Below are 23,263 nucleotides of genomic sequence, written 5' to 3'. Positions count from 1 at the left end.
TAGCTAACCCCTTGGGAACCTCGAGAAAGAAACACAAGCTATGTGCTATCTACTGGGTACTTGGCAATCTGCACCCTAAATATCGCTCTTCTCTTCATTCCATTCAGCTTGCTATTCTTTGCAAGGTTGACAACATCAAAGGCCATGGCTATGCTGAAATTCTCCACCCTCTCATCCAGGACCTTGTGTCTCTTGAGCAACATGGTGTATATGTCGAGCAGCTAGGAGCCAGCATAAAAGGCACTGTATTAGGGGTGTAACGGTATCCGTATTCGTCCTGTACCGTCACGGTTCGGACGTCACGGTTCGGACGTCACGGTTCGGACGTCACGGTTCGGCACATGCAGTCACACGGCGAATACGCCTTTTTTTTTACGAGTGGGAAAAAAGTCTGTCCTTCAGGGCAGCATCCACTACACTATTTATAATCCAGGGGGCGGTATTGCGCCTAAAAGCTGTTTGCCAGCCGCCCTTAAACAACAAATGAAGAACAAGAAGAAACACAACAACAAAACGAACTAAATACAAGAAGAAGAAAAGTTAGTATGGCGATTTCAGATAACACACAGGAGCTAGAAGCCACCTGCTTCTTTTAAATCAGCTGTGTGGGAACATTTTGGGTTCCCTGTGGACTACAATAACGATGAAGTGTGCGAGTGGTGGATCCGACGAGGACGGTGTGTCGGCGTTGTTCGATAGCGGTGCGGTATGCTAATGGAAACACACGCCAAACATGCTAAATCACATCAGAAGGCATCACCCAGATTTGCCAATCACCGGAGCCCGGCAAAAGACAACAGCTGTTCAACAGCTGATCCCCGCTGTTTTTAAGAAGCCAATAGACATGAGAGCCGAGAGACCAAAATAAATAACGGAAGCTTTTGGCATATGTTTTTCAACGACTTTGCGCTCTTGAAACACTTTCTTATTATTTATGATGTAAAACATTCTTTTTAGTTTTACAGCTTGATGAAACCTTTTTGTTTGACATCAGCCATTATAGATAATATGGCCATCTGAGTGTGTGTGGTGCTGTTTATGGTTTGTTTTTAACTGTTTAATACAGTTATTTATTCAAAATGTCAGAGTTCCTTATTTTGAGACTGAAACTTGCGCTACTGTTCAAAAATAAATAACAACAAACCTGGAATTATGCATTTGGGACTTTTTTTTGCTTTTTGTTGTTGTACCGAACCGTACCGAACCGTGACCAACAAACCGAGGTACGAACCAAACCGTGACTTCTGTGAACCGTTACACCCCTACACTGTATTATTTGTCGCTGCTGACAATTTAGCTGCCCATTCTTTAGGAGGCTTTTTTGAAAGCTTCAGAGTTAGCCAGATGTGTCGATTCTGTATGGCAACGCGGGAGGAAATACAACACAAGGAAGTTCGGACAGGCTCATTCCAACTAAGAACAAAATAAAATCATGACAGACAGGTGCAAGATGTGTTGCATGATTCTACAATGGCTCAACAATATGGTGTCAAAGGAAGCTGTCCACTTAGTGAAAGCTTGGAACATTTTCATGTTGTCGATGGTTTCCCACCAGACCTTTTGCATGATCTTCTGGAGGGTATCGTTCCAACTGAATTGGCCTTGTGTTTGAAGGCACTGATATCAAAGAAATACTTCTCCCTTGAATTCCTGAATGGGGCCATTAAGAAGTTTCCGTATACATTTTCAGAGAGAACAAATCAACCCCAGCTCATCACGAAGACCTTTTCCTCAAAGGGAACAATTGGAGGAAATGGTCATGAAAATTGTACACTACTCCGACTTCTGCCACTACTGGTTGGTCATCACATTCCTGAGGAGGATGAAACATGGGAGGTTTTAATGAACCTAAAATATGTGCTGGAATTGTCAGTGTCCTCAAGCTTCACAGAGGAGTCGTTGCACTTTCTTGAATGCAAGATCTCAGAACATCGAGATTTGTTTCAGAAAGTTTTCCCAAATCAAAGAATGCGCCCAAAGCACCACTACATTGAGCACTACCCTCAATCGATTCAACAGTTTGGTAATTATGTGACGTGTGGACAATGCGTTTTGAAGGAAAACACAAGTTTTTCAAAAAAGTTGTGAGGCATTCTCACAATTTCAAGAATGTAGCCCTCACTTTAGCTCTCAGACACCAAAAAATGATAGCATTTCATTTAGCTTCCACCTCCTTTTTCAAGCCATCTGTTGAAATCAATAAAGTAAAGTCTGCAATGGTGGCTTCATTTCCTGAAAATGTGCAGAACTTTCTTCATCACAGGAATGCCCAGCAGAACACAGTCCTTGTAGCATCATCTGTCTGCATAGATGGGTATTAAGTACAGTGCTGATATGGTCATTTCAGTTGGATGTTGCTCAGTGCTCCCGGATTTCAGACAAATAACTAAAATTGTGGTAATCAATACCGACATATTTTTTGTCTGCAGACTTATGACTTCCTTGTATGTTGAGCATCTGCGAGCATATGAGTTGTGTAAAAGCCATTTGTCCACCTTTTCAGTCACACAGTTGTGTGAACTGAATTATGTTGTCTCCCTGTCACTCTACAGAGTTGGAGGCAAACACCTTGTTACCCTTAAACGGTACATATTATGCTGAGCGATGTGAATTCAGCATTGTGGCAATCTCACAAATGTCTTCCTTTTTCCCAGGATAAGACCTCAATATGGACCAACGGTTATTGCTGAGAGTTGTCATCACCGAAGATTCTATTATGAAGTTAACTTTAAATAAGAGACCGGATTTCGTCGAATAATTGATTGTTCAACTCAGGGATAAATTATCTCTGCAGTATGAATTTAAACTTCAGTATGAAGATCAAGACTTCAATAACGCCCTCTGCAATTTGACGGAAATATCAGATTTGCCTGAAAGAGCTACACTGAAAATTATCCCTATCGTGACTCTCCATTTAACTACCATTTCAACACCCTCAACAAGATCAGAAACGAGTGAGTGCAGCACAGCAGACACTGAGATCCTGTCGACTGCAGGAACCTCACCATTGCTAATACATAAACAATGGCCAGAGTTCTTTAACACACCAGATTTCTCAGTTGATGTGAAGTACAGACTTAGACAGGGAGATCTTGCCTATATGAAAAATGGAACACGACTGACTCCATCAAGAGATATGAAGCATGACATATTACAAAAGCTAGCTGAAACAGTGTACAGTTTCAAGGCTTATCCTGATGATGATGACTTCAGCAGTGTTGCAAAATCCCTTATTAGCAAACATCCCTGCCTTACGGAGCCTGGTTCTCAGCCTGGATGGTATGGCTGGAAGAATAGCCTGAAATTTAAAATGGCCAACTATCGCACAAAACTTCGAAAAGCTGGATGTGAGGATGTAGCAATCAACGGAGGAAAAATAAGTAAAGTCAACCCACAGGGTGAATCGTCAAGCAAGAATATAAAACGACCAAAAAGAGGTGAAGCAAATTATCTGCCTAATTTACCTGAAGGACATGATGAAACAAGCCTCGAAAATGCCAGAAAGATTCTCATGGAGGAATTGAAGAAAAAAACACCAACAACATCTCACAAATGATGGACCAAACATTCCCACTGCGCAGACGAGAGATTGTGAAAAAGGAGCCTGCTGTAGAGAACATGGTTGAACAATGGCCGGCCCTTTTCACAGAGAGACAGGTAGGCTACTTTTAGTTTGTACTGAATAATGCCTTAAAGGTTGACTTTCCTCCATGTCAGCATTTCACTTTACCAAATTCCCAAAAACTAAAATAATGTTAATCAAAATAAGGCTGCAACTAATAATTATTTTCATTATCGATTATTCATCCAATTATTCTGTAATTGATTAAAGATATGGTCTATAAAAGGTGATGTTTTTAAATGTTTTGTTGTGTAAGTTCAAAATCTAAAGATATTGACTTTAATATGATGTCAAATTTATTTTTGATTGATAGGAAGAATTTTATCAAAATCTTTTCATGAAAAATTACTTACCATGACCTCTGGGAAACGAGTTGGAGAGCTACATGTCCTCGCTGGCCAAACGTGGCATTCCTGCCCAAAGTGCTTCCACTAGCCCACTCCAATCGGCCTATCCAGCTGGCGCACTTTAACGTCCCACAGGAGAACAGCACGACTGAGTTGCTGTGCCCTGTGCGTGCCCTAGAGGCATATATTGGTGCTACGGCCCATATACGACAGTCAGAGCAGCTCTTCATCTGCCATGGCGGCACGAGAAGGGGCTGTGCTCTCTCCAAACAGCGGCTGTCCCACTGGGTTGTGGATACAATCTCACATGCCTATGGGGCCAGTGGCCGCCCCCTGCCATCAGGGGTGAGATGTCACTCTACAAGGAGCATCTCAACGTCTTGGGCTGTCCTGAGAGGGGTGTCCCTGGAGACCATCTGCGCTGCGGCGTCGTGGGCATTGTCTGGCACTATGTCACTGTTTACCAAACTACCACTTATTCTGATTACCTTGTTTGGGCGTGCACATTTGCCGTGCGCAAACCTACCTCTTTTGGATTTGGAAAGGTTGGCATGTTGAAGCTGTACAGCTAACTGTCGAAAAAAAGGAGACCGCTAGATTATTTGGGCAAAGAGAAAGGTACTTCAACGCAGAATGGTTCAAAAACAGAGAGTGGTTCATGCCACAGTGATGGGCAACCTGTTGAGAGACGCCGTCGAGGAACAGTTTTGAACCGTACTCGTACTCGTAACCGTACATACAAACCGTACAAGTACTCTTTAAGTTGTGAAGTTATAAGCATTATCAAGAAAGAAATAATACCTAAGTTGTGTTGTTTTATTTGAGTTTTGCCTATTTCTTTTGAATATTGTAAAGGCCTATTTTTCTTTGTTGCATGTGCAAAAGTTTGTTATTATATTTTGAGCAAACACAACGCAACATCTTCTAAACCATCGGAGGCCAAGCAACACTTCAAACTGTGAGTAATTTAAGGAAAGAAACTAGTTAGAACTGTCTGTTTAAGGCGTCTAGTGGCTTGGTGGAAAAACAAGGAAGGAAGCCACGACACCTGTGTTTAGTCTAGAAAAAGGTAAATGTGTTGCAAAAACTAAGAAGCTTATACACATCAGGTGTAAAACTGAAAGAGCTTTACAAAAAAGAAACACAATGAAAGATGTTTGGAGTTTTATTTGAGTTATTCATTTACATTTTTTGTCAAAGAGATGCTGATTGGAAACCGTTGCTACATACAGTTGCGGCATTTCCTGTTTCTGCCGGAGAGAGGGGAGGCCGTCCCAAAGCTTGCTGCTGTATTTACTCCCTCCATCTGACAGGAGGGAGCCTCATGTGTCACTTTATATATACAGTCTATGGTCACTCCACGGAGTTCACTCCGTCACGGAGGGGGAGTGTGTAGGGGTAAGGTGTAGGGCGTGGTTTGGGATTGGGCCATACACACGCACTTTTTTGCCCCCCCCACTTCTAAAATGAATCTGGCGCGCCTGTCTCAAACGGACTTGACTGGTCTCGTTGTGTGGGTGTGTGTTCAGATGGGGCAGTGGGGCTATGACAGGCAAAGAAAGCTTCGATCAGGCAGAAGGCCCCAAATGTAGTGGCAACGCACTTCATGTTCCATCCGGAGGCACTTGTACACATCATTTAAAAAAAAAGATTGCAACAGGGGGGTCCCTGCCAGAGGATAATGCTATATGGGGACCTTGGCAAGGCAAAGTTTGGGAACCCCTGCACTAACACACACCCTCCCTAGCTTGAATGGCACACAGAGACCAATCGAGGGCATTATGATCTGTATGAAAGTGGCCATGTGGGCAGGCCACATCATGTAGACAGCCAGTCACCCTCTGTGAGGCAGAGTCAGACCCACATTTGCGCAGCGTTGCGTTCACAATACATACGTATACACAAATATCCTCAGGCCAGCGGGCCACTTAACAGGCCAGGCCATCGGGAAACCTCCCGGTCCTCCCGATGGCCAGTCCGGGCCGTCATAACGTGCCGCCGGCGGCTGAGCCGGTACTCAGTAAGATGTGCCGGTACCACATGGGTAAAAATCAGGCCCAATTCAAGCACTGAGTGTTAAAGCAGATGTAGTTATATCCTATGGTCGCTGATGTTGTTGTGTCTCCTATGGATCCTGATGTGTGGATGTTGTGTGTCTTTTGATAACTTAGTTGAACTTGTTTTTAGCTGCATGTCTTTTCTATCTTACTGAACGTGTATGTGTGCTGCTTCAGCTGATAAGGCTGGTTATGAAACAAGAGGAGGTGCTGCAGACAGGTGAGGGTGTTAAAGTGTTAGTATGAAGTCAGACTGGTCGGACTGGTCCGACTGCCAGACACAATTTTACAGCTCGACGGAGCAGGAGGACAACAGGGTGAGTGTTAACACCAGGATCTGCTTTCTAACACATTCATTATTCACTCTGTTAAACTGGATGTCAGAAAATAACTTCTTGGTTAAAAATCTGCGTCCTAGAGTCCAATGAGACTTCTGCAAGTGTTGTAATATGTGTTGATTCATCAGAGTTACATAACATGTGACGCAGTCAAAATGGAGAGCGGCCTGAAGGCTGACTGATGTCATGTATTTTAACCTTAGTTTATTATTAAGATGGTTTATATTGAAACAAGTGTGTTATTCTGAGTGTGTGTGTGTGTGTGTGTGTGTGTGTGTGTGTGTGTGTGTGTGTGTGTGTGTGTGTGTGTGTGTGTGTGTGTGTGTGTGTGTGTGTGTGTGTGTGTGTGTGTGTGTGTGTGTGTGTGTGTGTGTGTGTGTGTGTGTGTGTGTGTGTGTGTGTGTGTGTGTGTGTGTGTGTGTGTGTGTGTGAGTGTGTGTGTGTGTGTGTCAGACTGGAGAAGATGAGTGATTTAAAAGATGAGGAAGAGGACAAATCTTCAGTCTCCAGCTGTCTGTCTCTGAAGAGTAACCGGTCTATGGGGAAACCTATAAACTTCAGTAATGAACCTGGACCCTCAGACACAAAGTAAGAGTCTGTCTCTCCTGTAACCTGACCTGAAGAGGATTCAGTTTTTATGTAATCTAATATATTAAACTGTACTTTAATGATATCATGTGAGCAGTTTGTAAAGGAAACACGCAGCAGAGTACAGCAAGCTAACATTATTTGATGATAATTCAATATGCAATTATATTATCATTGTATCTGTGGTATAAAATGGTTTTAAATAGAAAACATGTTGATAAATACTGATTCAAAAACTAAATCGTCCAAAACAGTATTTAACTACTTGGGCATGTTTATGATATGTATTTTTAAGATGTTTATTAATAATAGTAATCACCTGGTGAGCTGGTTGTGTTTAGCATTAGCAGATATAACAGAGTTTAAGAGATTACATGTAGAGTCAATGCAAAGACCCAGATCTGTGCCTGGCAACACGAAGTAAGTGAAGATGGGAAATTCATATCACCTGCGTATTCGTGCAGCGTGACACATTTGAACTTGAGTGTAAAGTCTGAGGCTCTGTTACAGAAACCTGTCAGTGTTGAGATTGTGCTCCTGTGGTCTCTGACGGTCTGAGGGGAATCAGAGAGGAGAACAGAGCTCTACAGCAGCTCATATTCAATCAGGGTTATTAATGTTCCTGTTTAAACCAGAGACTGTCTGTGCTGCTAACAATATAGTCACTGCTGTACGCAATACTCAACCCAGTCTCACGGCATTTCGTGTTCACCAACGATTTTTAATCTATTGATTCGTGTTCCCCATCACGATTTGCCCCTTTTTTTCGTGTTGCACAGCACGATTTTAAAAGCAATGTATTTCTACTGGTAACGTGTTTCGTGCCTGCAGGCTGCAGCACGTCTTTTTCTCCGGTCAGGTCGTGGAAGACCGGAAGCTGTGTGGTTCATAAAAACATGTTCTTACTCAATATCAAGCCACAATTATTGCTTTTATTTTAAATCGTATAATTTCGGACTTTTGTTGCCGTCTGTGAGGAAAATAAATGGGGCTCAGAGCCTCAGGATACTGAAATCTATATTTTTAAATATTTCTTTCCTTCTAATTTGTTATTCTTTTCAAAATAACACACTGTTATTTACTCACCAATAACACACAATTATCCTTGCTTTTATTTATTGGTTTAATTCCATAATCTCGAGCTTTTTTGGTGTGAATGAAGGAACTGAATTTCAAAATAAAAATAACCGGAAACAGACGTAGGCCTATAAGAGACATTTCGCACATCATTGCGATTGTCAACATTTCTGAGTTTAGGATGGCCGAAGACACTACACTACCCATAATCCCCAGCTATCGTTTAGGACTACAGTCCCCGTAAGGTTACGCAGAGCGTCAAACAGCTGTGTGAAATGGAATTTGGATTATCCAAAACTGGAATCGAACACCCCCCCAGAACTACACATGCTGGCTATTGTGTTTCGCAAAATGTTCTATGGGACGTCTCTACTGAACGTTTTCGTTTTTCCCACAATTAGAAGTTGCCATTATTAAACACATTGGTGTTATCAAATGTAAAACATATAATTAATAAATGGGTGAAAATCGCTTGTATCCATAATGTGCAGCATTAATATATACCCACATGACAGCTCATTGTTACTTTGTAATTCTACTCCACTACAATTCAGAGGTTAACCTGGTATTTTTACTCCACTGCATTTATTTGAGTTACTTTGCAGATTCTGATTAATGATGTGAAATATAAACAACCCTTAAATCAGACTTTAGTTACACCTGAGTAAAATTCAGGTAAGGTGATTGTCAAGTGCCAACAATCAGGAGAGATATTTGATAGTTGGTGCTTGAGAAGACTAAACATTTATCTGCAGATATTTATAAAGTATATTCATTACTTGTTATTCTCTACATCCCTTTCAAGATTTTCAAAGGTTTATTGACATATCATACACAACTACGGTGTAGTTATGCAATGAATGAAAAACTTGGGTCACAGGTTCCTCAACAGTGCATTACAAGACATCTATCAATATGTGTGTACCTCCACCATTAAACTGTCATATTCTGCACATTTCTTATTCTATCTACATACATAAGAGTATAATTAATGTGTATAATATCAGTTAAAATAAGTGCTTCAACATAGTTAACATTGCAGGAAAGCAATATATTAGACGTTAATTACTTTGTCAGGCTTAATATTTAATATTTAATGTTTAAATAAAGGTTAATCAGTTTTTCTGTTTTGCACCTCCTCCTATTAATATATTTGTACATCCTGCACTAAACTGTTTTATTGTAGAGATCACTTATAGTATCTTCTTGATTTTTTATATTCTATATTTCTATATTTATACTTTCCCCCTATGAAAGTATGTACTCTTAATATTTTTTTAATCAAATATAACACATAAAAACAATAATTCAATAACGTGCTTTAACCACTAGGCGGTGCACACAAGGTACACACAGCCATAACAACTTTGTATTATTAGTGTGTATGTACAACATCTGAAGATGTATAGTTTTATTCATGCTTTCACATCATTTTACAGCATATTGCTATACTATTTCAGACTCAGTATTTACATTCAAAGAAAATCAGAAATATCTTTAAAAACGACAGTCCTTTTAGTGTTGATTCTGCAAGGAGAAGTATTGTGTGAAGAGAAATTGAAGATGTTGTTTAATTGTTGACATATTTATGATCCACGTCAAGTATTCAGTTTCGGCGCCATTTCTTCCCGTTTTTCCAAAGGTCTTCTCATCAGGGCTCTCTAAATAAAGAACTACGGCAGATCTGTAATATGTAATGCAGCCGAACCGTGTATTACAATGCCGTTATGTGATGACTTTCAAAGAGAAAAGCAAGAGCACTCGGAATTAAGTATTATTTTATACTTTTAAAATGTTTTCCGGATTTCATATAATATAAACACCAACTCCCAGCATGCATTGCGGCTAACACATCCAATCAGAGAGCTTAAAACCATAGCTGAGGATCTTGGGTAATCGCTCGAAATGCCTACGTCTGTTTCCGGTTATATTTATTTTGAAATTCAGTTCCTGACGGACGCCAAAAAAGCCCGAGATTATGGAATTAAACCAATAAATAAAAGCAAGGATAATTGTGTGTTATTGGTGAGTAAATAACAGTGTGTTATTTTGAAAAGAATAACAAATTAGAAGGAAAAAAAGATTTAAAAAATACAGATTTCAGTATCCTGAGGCTCTGAGCCCCATTTATTTTCCTCACAGACGACAACAAAAGTCCGAAATTATACGATTTAAAATAAAAGCAATAACTGTGGCTTTATATTGAGTAAGAACATGTTTTTATGAACCACACAGCTTCCGGTCTTCCACGACCCGACCGGAGAAAAAGACGTGCTGCAGCCTGCAGGCACGAAACACGTTACCAGTAGAAATACATTGCTTTTAAAATCGTGCTGTGCAACACGAAAAAAAGGGGCAAATCGTGATGGTGAACACGAATCAATAGATTAAAAATCGTGTTGGTGAACACGAAATGCCGTGAGACTGGGTTGTAATACTACATGAAGTTCTTCTGAGGGCTGATGGAGCAGCTAATGTTAGCTTAACTTTAATCAAACCCATCTCATTCAGAAAACAAACGTTTGTAAATGTTTATGCTCGTTGTGTTGGAGACAGACCTGACAAAGCTTTAACTCAGTATCAAATCAGTATCTGTAGTGGAGAGTTAGAGATAACTCAGTGTTGGCACTAGTTTTGTGTCTATCACTAGGTTCACCCAGGTGTGTCGGCCAGAACACCACTTAAGGCCAAAGGTCCAGAATAGAGGAAATTAGGAGCTAAAATGAGGCTTGACTTCTTTATTGATTTAGGCAGACATACAGATATTTGTCTGTGTGTGTGGTTTTTCGTTCATTTACGCACACAATACGAAGCTTAAGACGGCATAACTTTCCTGCAACTACTGACGCACATTACCCTCTGATGTGTGACGTCATCCAAACCACGTGGGTTAGCCCCTCCCCACTATGAAGGCACAACTTAACAGGTATCAACTCTGTTTAATAAAATAATATATATATATCAATAACTATAACTTTGGGGCCTTTTCTACAGTATCATTCTGTTGTTATTTAGGCTTCCTTTTCAGATGTTTATTGCTATGAATTCACAGCAGATTCTCTGTAAGTTGGGTTTATAAAGCACCAGGTTAATACAGCTGAGTGTCTTAGTAGATGCAGTGAACTTGTGCTCCTCTGGGGGATGTCATGAGTCCAGACAGGATGCTCTTTGGTTTCATGATAATGTGAATTGTAAGCTATCTACCTGATCACAAAGGTATATTGTATAGACCTTTTTTTTAAATATCAAACTAGAATGTTCCCCCTTGTTGTACCTTTGGGGATAATCAGCTCCCCTAAAGTGCTATAAAGGATGTGTTCCTCTCCACAGAGGGAAGAGGAAGAGTGGTGTTCCTGTGGAGGAGCAGCTGTCCAGCTGTGCTCTGTGTCAGGACGTCTTGAAGGATCCAGTCTCTACCAGCTGTGGACACTGGTTCTGCAGACAGTGCATCACCTCATACTGGGAGCAGAGACCTCCATCAGGAGACCCCTCCTGTCCCCAGTGTGGAGAAAGATCCAGAACCAGAGCCGGCCTGCAGACAGCCAGTCAGACCAGCTCTGTACGAGGTAAGAGGCCGAACTCATGCAGCGTCTTATTCCTCTTCCTGGTTCATTTGGTGTTGATGAGGTATTCTGTTGTAGAGCAGAGACATTAAGCAGTTTGCAAAACATTTCAACTCAGTCGGTTTTTATTAGTTTTATTGTTAGATTCTCAAAAGCATTTCCTGATTCTCTCGTGTTTGCTTCTCTTCCAGCAGATAGTGGTCTGCAGGAGGTTCTATATGAACATAGGCTCAGTCTGAGGAGGAGATGTGAACGTGTGACTGAAGGAACTGATCAAAGTGAAACCCTCCTCAACAGCATCTTCACTGAGCTCTACATCACACAAGGCCAGAGTGAAGAGGTTAATACCCAGCATGAGGTGAGGCAGCTGGAGACAGCTTCCAAGAAGGAGACCCTCCATGAAACTCCAATCAAGTGCCAGGACATCTTTAAAGCCTCACCGGACCAACAGACTCCCATCAGATCGGTCCTGACCAACGGAGTCGCTGGAGTTGGAAAAACCTTCTCAGTGCAGAAGTTCACTCTGGACTGGGCCGAGGGTTTGGGAAACCAAGATGTCAGTCTGGTGATCCCGCTCTCCTTCAGGGAGCTGAACCTGATCAAAGGTGAGCAGTACAGTCTTCTCAGGCTGCTCCATGTTTTCCATCCAACCTTACAGAAGGTCACAGCAGAGCAGCTGGCTGTCTGCAAAGTGCTGCTCATCTTTGACGGCCTGGATGAAAGCAGACTTTCTCTGGACTTCAGAAACAATGAGGTTGTGTCTGATGTCTCACAGCAGTCCTCAGTCAACGTGCTGCTGACAAACCTCATCAGGGGGAAGCTGCTTCCCTCGGCTCTCGTCTGGATAACTTCCAGACCTGCAGCGGCCAATCAGATCCCTCCTGAGTGTGTGGACAGGGTGACAGAAGTACGAGGCTTCACTGAAGCCCAGAAGGAGGAGTACTTCAGGAAGAGATCGAGTGATGAAGACCTGTCCAGCAGAATCATCTCTCACATCAAGAGCTCCAGGAGCCTCCACATCATGTGCATGATCCCAGTCTTCTGCTGGATCACTGCTGCAGTTCTGGACCACATGTTGACCATAGACCAGAGGGGAGAGCTGCCCCAGACCCTCACTGACATGTACTCACACTTCCTGCTGGTCCAGACCAAGAGGAAGAAGCAGAAGTATGAAGAGGGACATGAGACGAGTCCACAGCAGCTGACGGAGGCTGACTGGGAGGTTCTTCTGAAGCTGGGGAGGCTGGCGTTTGAACATCTGGAGAAAGGAGACATCATGTTCTACCAAGAAGACCTGCAGCGCTGTGGCCTTGATGCCACCGAGGCCTTGGTGCACTCAGGAGTTTGTACAGAGATCTTCAAAAGAGAGAGTGTGATCTTCCAGAAAACAGTCTACTGCTTTGTTCATCTGAGCGTTCAGGAGTTTCTGGCTGCAGTCTACATGTTGCACTGTTACACCAACAGAGACACAGAGGTACTGAAGGACTTCCTGCAGGGAGACTGGCCCTATGAGAACAGTGAAAACAGAGATCAGGATTACCCATCCTTGGATGTCTTCCTAAAGGGAGCCATGCAGAAATCCCTCAGTAGTGAAAATGGCCACCTGGACCTGTTTGTCCGCTTTCTCCACGGCCTCTCTCTGGAGTCCAACCAGAGACTGTTAGGAGGCCTGCTGGGTCGCACAGGCAAGCATCCAACAATCATCCAGAGACTCTTCAAAGGCAAGCTGGGTCACACAGACATCCAGAGAGCCATCAAGAACCTGAAGGAGATGAGCAGTGATGAAATCTCTCCTGACAGGAGCATCAACATCTTCCACTGTCTGACAGAGATGAAGGACCACTCAGTACATCAGGAGATCACAAAGTTCCTGAAGTCAGAGAACAGATCAGCGAAGGAGCTCTCTGTGATCCACTGCTCTGCTCTGGCCTACATGCTGCAGATGTCAGAGGAGGTTCTGGATGAGTTGGACCTGAGTCAGTACAAAACATCACGGGAGGGACGACGGAGACTGATTCCAGCTGTGAGGAACTGCAGGAAGTTCAAGTAAGTCCAGAAGTGATTAACTTTATAAACTAATGTGGATCAGGAGTTTAATTATTCAGATAAACACTATAACATTTCTGCTGTTTAAATACTGAGAGCAAAATAAAACCAGCACTGTTCTTCTATTTATTTATAATGTTAGCTAAACTGAAGCGTTCCTCTCTTCATATTGAGTGAAGGAGGCGACATGTCAAACACATGAAGGACTCTAGAGGTTTCTCAGCATGTGATCACACCACACAGCAGGACTTACAGTTATCACAGAAAGATGTTATCATTACTTTCTAGTAGTTTCTTTATCATTAAACAGACACACGTTTTCATCACAATGTTCATTTCATTTAATTTCAAACCTTTATTTAATCAGATTGGTCCCATTGAGATCATAGATCTCTTTTTCAAGGGAGACCTGCAGCATATAGATTCCACATGAAACATAAAACAATAAAGGACAATATACATTATATTTACAGGATACATAGTTATAGACATTTACAAGTGCCCATTGTATCAGCAAGCATTTCATTTACCCTATGAAATGTGTTGGAGTTTAATCAATCAATCAATCAATCAATCAATCAATCAATCAATCAATCAATCAATCAATCAATCAATCAATCAATCAATGTTTATTTATATAGCCCAATATCACAAATGTTACATTTGTCTCAGTGGTCTTCACAGTGTGTACAGAATATCAGTATGACAATACGACACCCTCTGTCCTCAGACCCTCACATCGTACAAGGAAAAACTTCCAAAGAAAACCCAGTTTAAAGGGAAAAATGGGAGAAACCTCAGGGAGAGCAACAGAGGAGGGATCCCTCTCCCAGGACGGACAGACGTGCAATAGATGCCGTGTGTAAATTGAAAAGATAATACATTTGCAACATAGGTAGTCCAAATAAGATAAGATCTATATCATTTCCCACCAATAACAGAGTTATGTCTTAATGCTGATATACTGAGAACATCTGATGGTATTCAGTTTGAAATATTGAAACTTTATTGGTTTGTTAATTGTGTTTGTGTTCGCAACACAAATTTAGATGCTCAGAGAAGCCTAAACATCCATCATTCACTTCCAATTATTAATTAACATTTAAATATGTACATCTCTAATATTGTGATTTTAACATTTTAATTTCTGTTTATTTTGGTAACAGTCAGTGACAGCAGGAGCACAGCCATGTGATCAGATCACACTGACAACTCATTCAACTCTACTATAATATATTATAATATATGATATAAAATGGACTAACAGCAAATCTCAATCAGAACATTTCAAATATTTATTCATCAAATTCTTCAAGTTAATATAATGTTTCCTCTTGTGTTAACACATGTTGTAATATATGTGTTATTATAGACTTACTGGCTGTGGACTCTCAGAGACTCACTGTGAAGTCGTGGCCTCAGCTCTGAAGTCGGACCCCTCCCATCTGAGAGATCTGGATCTGGGTCTCAACCCTCTGCAGGCTTCAGGAGTGGAGCTGCTGAGTTCTGGACTAAAGAGTCCAAACTGCAGACTGGAGGCTCTCAGGTCAGTTCACTGACTGCAGTTCATACAGATCTGTGTTTATGATTTTCTGAATTTGAACAAATACATTTTAATTGTTATTTCTTCCATGTTTGCTAATGACTGCATATTGATCAGATTAACAAAGAGAAGGTGAATGTGTGAGGGAGAGAGTTTGAGCTTCCACAGACTCACTCTGTGCTCCATGAGTCAGTGGAGATGCTGTCAGTACTGATGAGCTGTGAGGGAGAGGAAGGAGTTGTTAAACATTTGATCAAAGTGAAGCTCCAGATTATCAGTGGATTGTTTCTAAATCATCTCTGACATTAAAACCCTGTTGAACTCTGAAAAGATTATTAAACCTGGAGTTATTTCAAACAGGAACTTTGCTTTCTAAAGTGACATCTTGTTTTCTTTATGCAGATTTGTTTACTTTGTGACATAGAAATGTTTATGTTCCCAATCATTTAGATGTGTTTTACAGATAATAAACAGAAGGCTGATATAATGATGATCCTCAATAACAGAATGACGGTCACTGTTATTCAGGGAAAGATCATTTATTAGGACGCAGTAATGATGAGCTGCACATTTCAGACCTGAACATCTGACTGGATTATAAACAGATTTTTATCCTCATCATGTTTTCTTTATTCAGTCTGAGGAGCTGCTGGTTGTCAGAGATCAGCTGTTCTGCTCTGATCTCAGCTCTGAAGTCCAACATCCATCTGAGAGATCTGGACCTGAGTCAGAACGCTCTGAAGGATTCAGGAGTGAAGCTGCTGAGAGATCTTCTGGAGAGTCCAGACTGCAGACTGGAGACCCTCAGGTCAGTAAGGGGTAGGGCTGGGAATCACCAGGCTCCCCACGATACGATACTATTGCAATACTTAAGCCACAATACGATAGTATTACGATTCTACGATATGCTAAGTATTGTGATACGATATATTTGGATATTGAAAATCACATGTCAGTCTTCCCTTCCTGGTTACAAATGTATCTGCAATATGAATAGTTTATGTAAATAACCCAATTTGTGTCTTTTGAAACAGAAAAGGATTGTTTTTGTTACTTTCATTGTCTTAACTCAACTTCCTGTTTTATTTAGACATGCTTTTATTTAGAAGGCGACTTTGCGCTATTAACAGGAAGCTACTGTTCCCAAAGAAAAAAACTTGATGGAGATGAACGGAGATAAAGTACAGACATTAACGGAAATATCTACATTTAAATACGGCGATGTCAAAATAAAAAGTTTACATTAAAGGTCCCATGTCATGCTTTTCCGGTTATTACTCGTCCCCTTGTGTGTTATGAAGGTTTTTATGCATGTAAACTGTCTGCAGAGTCAAACCCCTCAAAGTGCACCCTGTAGGGAGTAAAACTCTAACACAGAAAATACCTCCCCAAAACGCCTCGTTGGAGATACGTCACTGTCCATTGATTCTTCCGGGTAACTCATGATGTCATGTCGTCCCCGGAACCAAATGGACCAATCCGTGGAGCCGTTACGTTACGTCCACGGAGCCGTTACGTAACGGCTCCGCTGATTGGTCCAAATTGACCAATCCACGGACTTCCTCACACACTCAGTGCAGGCAGCTCTGCTGATCTCTCCTCTCTGGCTGCAGGCTGATAACAGACAGTTGGGATTGCGGCGAAATTCTCTCTGCAGACCCATTCTCACAGCGTTTATCAACCTTTTTCTTACTCAATATCAAGCCACACTTATTGCTTTTACTTCGGCTGTGACTTTGTGTGTGCTCAGGGTGAGTTTGGCTGTGTTTCGCTAAACAAGGAAATCACACCTCCACGGAGCTCAGCTCGATTCACAACGTCCCGACCAATCAGAGCACACTGTGCTCACAGGGAGGGGCTGGAGCTATTGGACCTACAACGAGGCGTGAAAGGCAGAGAGTGAAATTCAGCGAATACACATAGTTTACAGAGATGCTGTTTGAGAAACCAATGTGAGTTTGGAAAATTGCAAAAATATAAATCTATTGTAGTAGACCTCAACAATGGAATTATGATCAGTGGAAATGACCATGACATGGGACCTTTAAAGTATTAGCAAGAGGCACAAGGTTAGTGTTAACTAATATAAACATGTGTCCTGATTCGTTTATATTGTTTTCTAACTTTGCGGTTCACTTGTTTATTGGTTTGCTAAAGTGATGCTAATATGGATGAAGCTTAACTGTATTTGTTGTTTTGTGTCTTTGTGTAGCTCTTACGTTGATTTTTGGAGTTTTCAATAAATGAGAAATCATCAGTCAAGTGTACGACCATCTTTCGGAGGGATCTGCTACACTTGGTGTTCCGGTTTCCTGTCGTTAGCATTCCAGCTTCACAGTAGCATGCAGCTAGTGCGTTCTTGTGTATATAGTTAAATGGAAAATAAAGTGTGAAGTTCCATATTAAACACACCGCCTCCGACTCCCATTCATCGGCTCTACACCACCAGATTTTATTATTTAATTAAATCGCAGCCTGTTATGTAATCGCACAAGCTGATATCGCGATTGAGATTCCATTAATTGTGCAGCCCTAGTTCCCAATCAGTTAGATGTGTTTTCATAGATAATAAACAGAAGGCTGATATAAAGATGATCCTCAATAACAGAATGACGGCACTGTTATTCAGGGAGAGATCATTGATTAGGACGCAGTAATGATGAGCTGCACATTTCAGACCTGAACATCTGACTGGATTATAAACTGATTTGTATCCTCATCATGTTTTCTTTATTCAGTCTGACACACTGCAGTTTGTCAGAGATCAGCTGTTCTGCTCTGATCTCAGCTCTGAAGTCCAACATCCATCTGAGAGATCTGGACCTGGGTTACAACGCTCTGCAGGATTCAGATGTGAAGCTGCTGATAGATCTTCTGGAGAGTCCAGACTGCAGACTGGAGACTCTCAGGTCAGTTCACTGACTCTCTGTTACTGCTGGAGGTCTCAGATGTTTCATTAGTTATTCAACTTGTTCTTCTACATATATATAACATCCATACGTTTGTAAATGTTGTTTTGTTCACATTTGTATTTCTCTAAATGTAGTCTGCAGTCATAACAGTTGATTGTTTCCTAAATAAACTATTATTCTTCCACTGCTAGTTGTTAAAGTAAATGTATGTTTTCTTTAGTAAATGGTCTGAATAAAGAAGGTCCTCTGAACTAATATTAGTTTCACATAAAGTTTACTTTGTGACATAGAAATGTTTATGTTACCGATCATTTAGACGTGTTTTCACAGATAATAAACAGAAGGCTGATATAATGATGATCCTCAATAACAGAATGACGGTCACTGTTATTCAGGGACAGATCATTGATTAGGACGCAGTAATGATGAGCTGCACATTTCAGACCTGAACATCTGACTGGATTATAAACTGATTTTTATCCTCATCATGTTTTCTTTATTCAGACTGAGGAGCTGCAGTTTGTCAGAGATCAGCTGTTCTGCTCTGGCCTCAGCTCTGAAGTCCAACATCCATCTGAGAGATCTGGACCTGGGTTACAACGCTCTGCAGGATTCAGATGTGAAGCTGCTGATAGATCTTCTGGAGAGTCCAGACTGCAGACTGGAGACTCTCAGGTCAGTTCACTGACTCTCTGTTACTGCTGGAGGTCTCAGATGTTTCATTAGTTATTCAACTTGTTCTTCTACATATATATAACATCCATACGTTTGTAAATGTTGTTTTGTTCACATTTGTATTTCTCTAAATGTAGTCTGCAGTCATAACAGTTGATTGTTTCCTAAATAAACTATTATTCTTCCACTGCTAGTTGTTAAAGTAAATGTATGTTTTCTTTAGTAAATGGTCTGAATAAAGAAGGTCCTCTGAACTAATATTAGTTTCACATAAAGTTTACTTTGTGACATAGAAATGTTTATGTTACCGATCATTTAGACGTGTTTTCACAGATAATAAACAGAAGGCTGATATAATGATGATCCTCAATAACAGAATGACGGTCACTGTTATTCAGGGACAGATCATTGATTAGGACGCAGTAATGATGAGCTGCACATTTCAGACCTGAACATCTGACTGGATTATAAACTGATTTTTATCCTCATCATGTTTTCTTTATTCAGACTGAGGAGCTGCAGTTTGTCAGAGATCAGCTGTTCTGCTCTGGCCTCAGCTCTGAAGTCCAACATCCATCTGAGAGATCTGGACCTGAGTCACAATGCTCTGAAGGATTCAGGAGTGAAGCTGCTGAGAGATCTTCTGGAGAGTCCAGACTGCAGACTGGAGACCCTCAGGTCAGTAAGGGGTCTCTGCTGGTTCAGCAGTATTGTATTACACACAGGGAGGTGTTTCTGTCACTGGGGAATCACAACAGATCAGTGATGTTACCCACTGACTGCAGGCTCTTTCATTCTTCCATCAACTATAGAAGGCCAGCTGAAAATGCAAACATTTCTATATATTATTATTTATTTATAGCCACTGTCATTTTATTTTGTATATATTGATTGTTGTATTTTTGTATTTAGGTCTTAATGTGTGCAAATGTAAACATGTGTCTTTGATTCTGTATATATATATACTTGCACACGTATTTTTATATACATTTGTTTTTATATTCTGGATTGTGGGAAACGGTATTTCGATCTCTCTGTCTGTGCACACAAACTGGAAGATTGACACTAAAGTTGACTTTGACTTGACATTTAGTAATCAACTCTCTCACAGACAAATGAGATTTCACAGAAGAGTGGAAAAGGTAGTCTGTTTTTATGGGATGTTTTTAGTTTCTAGACTAATGACTGGTTACTTCCTGTAATGCAGCTGAGAGCAGTCAGTCGTAGTGTTTGCAGAGAAGATATGATGGGATGTAAAGCATGAGATCAGTCAGGACTCTGAAGCTGACTCAAAGAACAAACACTTATTTTAAACTGGATCCAAAACTGTTGGGTTCTGTTCATCCCTACAGGATCAGACATGATAAGACGATCAGAGCCACGATCCAGAAGACCTGTGAGTACTGAATATCCTCCATTCATCCAGATATTAAACTCTTTCATGGAGCATGACCTCAGAGGAAAACATCACTCTTGTTTTTCTCTCTTCATCATTCTGGCTGTTTCTCTTCATGTTTTATTGTCATCATTATTCTCTCCCTTTCTCCTTCTCCTCTCAGGTGACAGGAAGTGAAGACACACAGAAAGGTGAGAGGTGAAGTTTGTTTATTGAGGTTTCACCGCGGAATAAATGTAGTTATTGGTTAGAAAGTCCTGCATTCAAAATGTTCCTCAAGTGAAAGTAGAAAAGCATTATCATCAAAATATAGTGAAAGACAGTAAAAGTAGTCGTTGTGCAGATTGGTCCATTTCAGAATAATATATATGATATGTTTTATAATGATTGATCATGAAAGTGTTCTCAAAGCTGGTAAAGGTGCAGCTAGTCTGAAGTACTTTGTAGACTGCAGGGTAGCTGGTGGATTTACTCCAGGTGGAACTAAAGTCTGATTCAACACTTGATTATATTTCACATCATTCATCCACATCTGTGAAGTAACTAAAGGTATTAAATACATGTAGTGGAGGAAAAGTACACCATGTACCTCTGAACTGGAGTGGAGTAGAAGTACACAGTTGCATAACATGGCAATACTCAAGTAAAGTACAAGTACATCAAAATGGTACTTAAGTACATTACTTGAGTAAATGTACTTAGTGTTAGAGAATAATTCTGTCTTACTCCTAAGATATTTAACCTTTTTTGCCTGTTGACCTTTATGACCAACCCTGACTCTGTTACCTCCTAATGAATGTGCTGCTGCACTTATATGTGGATATTCTCAGTTTATGACCGGTCAACTCTTAGAGTCAGATAAGTGATTCAGTGTCTCCAGATGTTGGGGCTATCTCCAGTGTTCCCAGGTGTTTACGTTATCTCCCCCAATATCTGGATTAACTCTCTGTAAACTAGTTAAAAAGGTCTATCGAGAGAGAGGCTGGTCAGAATTGATGTGGCAACCCACCCGTGCAGTCAGAATCTCTGGCTGCTGTGACTTGTGATGTGAAATTCTCCCGCCGATACTTGTAATAAACCACCAGTGTTTGACATCAAAGCTCCAACTCTCCTCGTATCTCTCTGAGTCCTGACTCTCCATTGCTTTTGAAGTTTCCCTTACACTTAGTTACTCTCCTGATCTGTAAAGCTCTCCCAACATATGCAGGTTAGCATCCGGCAGCTTCTATGTGCTGGGGACCCGTACTCTACATTTCTATCATCAAACTTTGGGGTCCTCCACATCACTGGGTTCCCAGCAGGACTCTCTGAGCTGCAGACACATTCTTTCTGTGAGTTTGATCCAGATATTTGGAGCATAATAACTGAAGCTGTTTCTCCATGTTCAGGAACTCCAGTCCTGCGGCAGGAAGTGGTCCTTCTCTCCAAGAACTCCTGGACCCAGGCCTGCAAGCTGCTCCAGAACCAGAGTCCAACCGGTCGACCTCGTAAAGTTAAACTAAAGAACACAATTATTAAAGATCATGTTTAAAGTTAAAAAATGATGCTTTCAGACTGCAGGGTTTCCCACACATAGACTCTACTTATATATATATATATATATATATATGTTTTGTATCCGTCCGCAAGCACGACGCCATCTGTGATCGATGAACTAGTGGACAATGATCCCTCACTCTACGCCTCCTGTACCAGTTCCCTCTGTGTTGGGAAAATACTGAATGTTCCTTCTGTATCAGAGTAGCTCATGATAACAGAGGCCCTACGTAGCTGTGTACGTAGCCGGATGTCTGACTACATGGATGACGCTCATGAGACACTGTGTTGAAGTTATGATAGCGATGTTCCTCAGAGTGGCATGATGACACAGCCCCTAGAGAGATAGGCATATGACTGTCATGTGTATTGCTTACGCAGGCCTTAGCTAATCTGAACTAATGTCAGAATACTGCTTTGAACCGTTATTCCTCCATCGTGTTGACTGTAACTCCCTCTCTTGTATATAAGCATATCAAGGACACTGTTCTGGGAACTATTTGTCCCACACAGCCCTGTGTGTGATGACTACTTCCATTCTTGCAAGGATAATAAATACATGGATCCTGATATTGAAGACCAAGCCGGTGACGAGTGATATTTGTATAACACTCTGCTATCGCGTGAAGGGTCTGCTAACAAGCGACCAGCAGAAAGGGAGACCTTACGAGAAACAGAGAAGACGACGTAAACATCGTTTCTCTGACTACAGTCAAAGCAGATACTTTGTGGAATATAAAAATGAAACTATAAGAATTACTCAGAATGTTCTTTTACAAATATTTCAAATGTTTCTATCCGAGTGCTTTCCTCATGAATTATCCATAAATATTGGTGTTTTTTCCTGTGTATTTCATAATCTTAAAGGATATTTGATTTCATGATTTTGTATTTGTGATTGTGGGAAACGATCTCTCTGTCTATACACACAAACTGAAAGATTGACAATAAAGTTGACTTTAATTTCATGTACATTTCGGATCAAAAATGTTTTTATTGCGTTTCTAGTACGCATAACAAGGGTTTGTCCTTTTAGAAATGGAAAGCAAAATGTATGCAAATGACACAATTGTTTGTACTGGTTATATGTACAAAGAGAAAAATTAAATAAAACACAAACAATAATGTCTAAAGTTATCCCTTACATTCACTGCTAGTGAGCCCCATACACACTAATATTTACAAGAAATATTGTTAAACTAATATATATGCATGTAATACATATGCATAAACATAAATGCTACATGCACTGCATACATACACACATACATATGATGCACATAAGCTATATCAATAACAGATCATTTTACAGAGTGTGGAATACATTACAAAAGGTCTCCAGGCTTCCTGAAATGTCCTGTTTCAGTATAGAAATTAATATCTGATCTTTTCCAGTTTCATGCAGGATATTACATCCGTCAACCAGCTAGCAGAGAGCAAAGGACAGAGATGGACGTTCTGCAGTTAAATGCATCTCCTTTCCTATGACCCCAAATAGAGCGGTGCAGTGATGACGTATTTTTGTAGGCCGACCCGGAAGTAAGCTGCTGGTTCCCTCGACAA

The 23,263-nt window shown here is 40.9% G+C and overlaps 1 protein-coding gene across 2 annotated transcripts; it reads left to right on the top strand.

The window, feature by feature from the left end:
- Window positions 1-6,297: 6,297 nt before the first annotated feature.
- Window positions 6,298-21,662, top strand: LOC117453953 (protein NLRC3-like). 2 transcript variants are annotated; one of them, XM_071204582.1, is made up of 12 exons: window positions 6,298-6,343; window positions 6,818-6,952; window positions 11,360-11,595; window positions 11,787-13,638; window positions 15,011-15,184; window positions 15,819-15,989; window positions 17,920-18,090; window positions 18,598-18,768; window positions 19,276-19,446; window positions 20,121-20,164; window positions 20,328-20,355; window positions 21,553-21,662. In XM_071204582.1, exons 2-11 carry the CDS (start codon window positions 6,828-6,830, stop codon window positions 20,339-20,341), a joined length of 3,129 nt encoding a protein of 1,042 aa, XP_071060683.1. In that variant the 5' UTR covers window positions 6,298-6,343; window positions 6,818-6,827; the 3' UTR covers window positions 20,342-20,355; window positions 21,553-21,662. The 2 variants fall into 2 exon arrangements, with proteins under 2 accessions (XP_071060683.1, XP_033948880.1); XM_034092989.2 differs by having other exon boundaries at window positions 11,784-13,638.
- The last annotated feature ends 1,601 nt before the right edge of the window (window positions 21,663-23,263 follow it).

This window comes from Pseudochaenichthys georgianus, chromosome 10 (genome assembly GCF_902827115.2).
Source record: "Pseudochaenichthys georgianus chromosome 10, fPseGeo1.2, whole genome shotgun sequence".
Classification (NCBI taxonomy): domain Eukaryota; kingdom Metazoa; phylum Chordata; class Actinopteri; order Perciformes; family Channichthyidae; genus Pseudochaenichthys; species Pseudochaenichthys georgianus.
The sequence above is the reverse complement of the archived record's forward strand: the minus strand, read 5'-3'. Positions and strand labels throughout refer to the sequence as shown.

Coding starts and splice junctions, on each gene's coding strand:
- LOC117453953 (XM_034092989.2), top strand. CDS start 6,828: ATGAGTGATTTAAAAGATGAGGAAGAGGACAAATCTTCAGTCTCCAGC. Junction 6,953..11,359: donor CCTGGACCCTCAGACACAAA/GTAAGAGTCTGT, acceptor TCCTCTCCACAG/AGGGAAGAGGAAGAGTGGTG. Junction 18,091..18,597: donor TGCAGACTGGAGACTCTCAG/GTCAGTTCACTG, acceptor TTCTTTATTCAG/ACTGAGGAGCTGCAGTTTGT.